Below are 4,621 nucleotides of genomic sequence, written 5' to 3'. Positions count from 1 at the left end.
TGCGAGGAAATTAAATTCAATTATTAAGCCATGTTAGATCGAAAGAAACAAATGGAGATAAAAATCATCCTTCCGTTTTCGTGTTTATATGTGGTTCGAAGTAAAACTGATTATTCTCATTGCAGTAGTCGGTAGATAGATGAGACAGTCTACACATTCGGTAGAAGAGTTAAGTTTGTTATTTTGTACTTTTTAAAAAGTATTTTGCAGAAAAGTTTATTTGAGAAATATATATTATTAATTCATATTAATAAATAAATAGCTGCGTTCAGCAGTGAAAACTAATCAATGAGTGCTCAGTGATTATTTAATATGATTGATTCTTGTTTTTATACATTTTCGCTGGATCTAAGTAAGTGTAGCAATCAATCATGTTAAAAAATCACTGAGCGTTTACTGAGCTTTCTCTGCTGAATATAACCAATGCAAGGTTCAAAAAATCGAATTTGATAAAAATTATTATAAATTATTATAATAGTTTTATTTTTTAATCCTTCGCTATTACATAGAAATGTATAAATCAAGGGAGTGTTGAATGATTTATATATATTATTATAATATCAATTTCTTATCCATTTAAATAAATAGTATTGCGATGTATTATGAATTATCTTTTATAATAACTTAGGTCGAAAATAATACAAGCAGTTTAAATTTGTCGCAACCACGAATTGTTCATGATACTTATTTTGCTCTTATAATCTAATAGACGAAGATATCCTTTAATTGATTGGAAGACAGTAGAGGCCGGTTCTGCGAGAAAATTGAATTTGATTATTAAGTCATATTAAATTAAAAGAAAGAAGTAGAAACAAAAAGTCATTCTCACTTTTTCGTGTCTACATGCGGTCCGAAGTAAATCTGGTCATTTTCTTGGCAGTATTTGAAACGTAGGAACAACATACAGTCCTCGCATTTTGTGGCTAAATATTTTGTTTCGTTTCTCACGATATCAGCATACCATTCCATTGCTTTATTGTGACTGCAGTCTGATGCAGAAGAATGCATATAAAGTCGCGTGATAAGCATTAGCAGTTCCACTTTACATTGTATGATTCATATTTGCATATGTACATAATTACTTTGCCCATTTGAATTTTTATTGGACATAACATATTGTACACACTCTTTTAATTACACGTGTACACAAAAATTTTATTAATACAATTCTTTTAATATAAAAACATCTAAGCATTTTTTTTAGAAAATATACATTATTAAAACACTTTACAAATGATCATATTTAGTGTTAAGTATAGTGTACAATAAATAGAACGAAAGAATATTAAAGAAAGAATGAGAAATTTTCTAATTAGAATGTCAAGATATGCCAAATTGAATTACCATGCACGTTTATGTATGATGAAACATTTAAATAACAGCCAGGTTGGGGTGCTGTTCCGGAATTGGCGTAAATATTAAGATTGCCTACATTTTGCACAATGGAAAGTGCACCACGATTTGTGTAAAAAGCATCCGTAAAATGTGCGACTGTCGGATTCATTGCACAACCTTTGTACATGTCAGTGCCAAAGATAACTGCCCCGGGATCTAAAGCTGTTTTTAATGATGTAATAAATTAATATTGTGTGTGTGTGTGTGTGTGTGTGTGTGTGTGTATCTAATATTCTAACTTTCATTATATGAAAGTCTTTATCAATAAATTGGCCTTCCTGATAATGCATCTCGATACAATTTCAAGAATACATTTACTTATTAATGAGCATATATGTAACATAATAATGACATATTTTTATGTTTATTGAAACACTAACTTTTTTATTCATAAATACGGTTTTAAATTGTAGGACTGTTTAAATTGTAGAATTTACAAAACTGACTTATAAAGATTATTTCAAAACAAAATAATTATATAAACAAAAAGTATTATAATAATCATAAAATATTATTTGTCACAATACATACAAATGTTTTTAATTCTTCATAAAATTAGTCAGAATTTGTCGCTAAGAAACGTCTATCGAAATGTCTTTGAATAAATTTTAAAGATGATTAAAAAAGATTTTAAATTTTATAACAATTTCTTAATCGATAAAATCATGAACTAAAAATAAGTAAAACGAAACGAATTTTTTATAACATACCTGTAATATGTGAAAAAGTAAAATTACTGTATGTTCCAATGCAACCTGCAATGTGAGCACCCGCGGAATGTCCAATCAGATGCCATTTTGCTATTTCGTATCCTTTATCGTTTAAAGAGTTAAAAGTAGATGCGATTATCTGTCCGATTTGCTCTATTTGACTAGATAACAAAAATAAGTCGCCATTTGCCAATTTGGACCAGTCGAGTATTGCAATGACAGAGTTATTTTGTGAACAATAGGCTACAAAATTAAAATATTGTATTCATCAATTTTTTTCTGTGAGCATATACCTATTATAATATCACTGCTTTTTATTAATTTAATTCACTCTTTTTTTATTAACTTTCATTTATTATATATATATATATATATTTATGTATATATATAAAATATGTAGCTTTTATGATATATTTCTAGTAAATTATGATAAAATAAAAAATTTCCCCAGGGATGACCGATCGACAGAATCATTTGGTAAATCCGCGGATCCAAATTCAATACATTGAATATTCACATACATTTATACATCATATATAACCATATATTTTTTCAAATGATAATGCAATAAACATTTGAAATAAAGTAGAAATGATATACAATCTGATTTTAAAATTAGAAGAAGAATTAAAGATTAAAACATAGAAAATTAAAGATTAAGAACTCGTGTTTAATATTAGAAGAGAAGAAATAGTTTAAACATATTGAACTTTTATTTTCTTTTCGTCTTTTAATTAAGATTTAGATACGTAAATAATATATATAAAATAAAGAGTGAATATTTGACTATTCTACGTTCGATTTTTAACTGTGAAAAGCAAAAAATTATATTCATAGTTATCATTTTTGCAGAAGAGAAAAAGTACTTCATTTTTTTATTTCGTGAATTATGATACATGTGAGACGAATCGAAATAATTAGTATAAATCTATGTAATCTTTTGTGTAATATGAATAAGATTAAGAATTCTTTTATTTTTTGTGCTTGACATAGAGTAGAATAATAAAATTTTTTTTTTATATATATTGCTTAATTAAATAATCATTAAATGATGCTACATATATGTAAGAACAGTTTATCATTATTGATACCTGAGATGATGTTTAGATAGACAGGTACAACTTTTGTACTGGTTAGATATCCGTGAATAAAAACAGTAATTTCAGTCTTATCTTTTTTCATATAATTATATGCGTTTTGTATGCAATCCATATCTTCTATAACACATTGAATTGATCTAGTCGGGGCATTGCTGAAATATCATGTAAATCGAATGAAATATTTTTACTGTTTTAGTGTTACAAAATATAAAAAAAGAATACTAAATTAAGTTCTGGGTAGAAATAATTTAACTCATTTCTTATAAATTATGTCGTTTTCGTTCTGAAAATCATTCTGAAAATCGTTTAGTGTATACATCTTTCACTAGGTACTCATTTCGAAAAAACATATATAACATAATATTAAATCTCTTCAAAATATAAGCTTATATACTGTCAATAATCGAAACAATTATTAATATAAAAAAAATCATAAATACCAGTAAGGAAAACTCAGAAGAATTGTCTCCGGATCGATTTTGTCATCTATAAAATTAATGAGTTTAAATAAAAGAAATTGTGTGTGTGTGTGTGTGTGTGTGCTAAGAAGGGCAAGAAATTGTGTACAAAATGTTTTGTTTTGGCTCATATAGCCCTTCTTAGCACAATTTCTTTTATTTGAATTATTATATTTGAGCTATATATATTTTATTATGTATTATTGAGTTTACTATTCTATTGTATATATCTCTAACACATTTTTAATATTTATGCAAAACATTAATATTATTCATAATTTATAAATTTCCGAATATTTATTATTCATTATATAATATAATTGTTTACAATTTTTTTCGATAAAGAATGCCAAAATATAATATCTTTAATCATGCAGGTTTTTATAAAATCTTTTCGTGATCTTATTGGAAAAATTAATAGAAAACACACATACGCACACAAGCGCGTTCATACTATTTATAATACCGATCACGCTTAATTGGAATGTTATAGGACGGTACTATTTTACGATAATATGTTTAAAATAGCCAAAAATGATCATGACATTAAGTGGTATTGTCAATTAATATCAAGTAATTTCTTTACTTATCACTGATGCTGCGACGCAAGTGAGGAAAACCAAAAAACAGGTATATGTAGATGTACTTCGAGCCATTTTGTAGTCTTATTCGTTAAGCAGTCGATCCAACAGCCGTCGACAAAGTGAATAAATATAACGACTTTTGGACCATTATATTCAGTTATGCGTATAAGTATATTTGCGATTGCGAGATAAAATATATTTGTTTGTCTAAGATGAAGTATTAACATAAGCTTTTTTCTGCGCTCTTGAGAGATAAGAGGCAACGTAACGGAACACATATACAGAGTGTTTAAGAAATTGATGATGACCTTTATTTAATTTTCAAACAACTTCCCAAGGTCAAACTAATGGCACCATCTTATGTCTTCCTTCAA

The 4,621-nt window shown here is 26.9% G+C and overlaps 1 protein-coding gene across 1 annotated transcript; it reads right to left on the bottom strand.

Annotated features, from left to right (window-relative positions):
* Window positions 1-700: 700 nt before the first annotated feature.
* On the bottom strand, window positions 701-4,376 carry LOC108761491 (pancreatic triacylglycerol lipase). Its single transcript, XM_018508099.1, has 7 exons — window positions 4,250-4,376; window positions 3,646-3,691; window positions 3,197-3,357; window positions 2,106-2,348; window positions 1,345-1,557; window positions 830-989; window positions 701-753 (listed from the first exon to the last, which is right to left on the bottom strand). Exons 1-7 carry the CDS (start codon window positions 4,317-4,319, stop codon window positions 723-725), a joined length of 924 nt encoding a protein of 307 aa, XP_018363601.1. The 5' UTR covers window positions 4,320-4,376; the 3' UTR covers window positions 701-722.
* Between the last annotated feature and the right edge of the window lie 245 nt (window positions 4,377-4,621).

The sequence above is a fragment of the Trachymyrmex cornetzi genome, unplaced genomic scaffold (assembly GCF_001594075.2).
Source record: "Trachymyrmex cornetzi isolate Tcor2-1 unplaced genomic scaffold, Tcor1.1 scaffold248, whole genome shotgun sequence".
Taxonomy (NCBI): Eukaryota; Metazoa; Arthropoda; class Insecta; order Hymenoptera; family Formicidae; genus Trachymyrmex; species Trachymyrmex cornetzi.
This window is presented reverse-complemented; position numbering and strand designations above follow the sequence as displayed.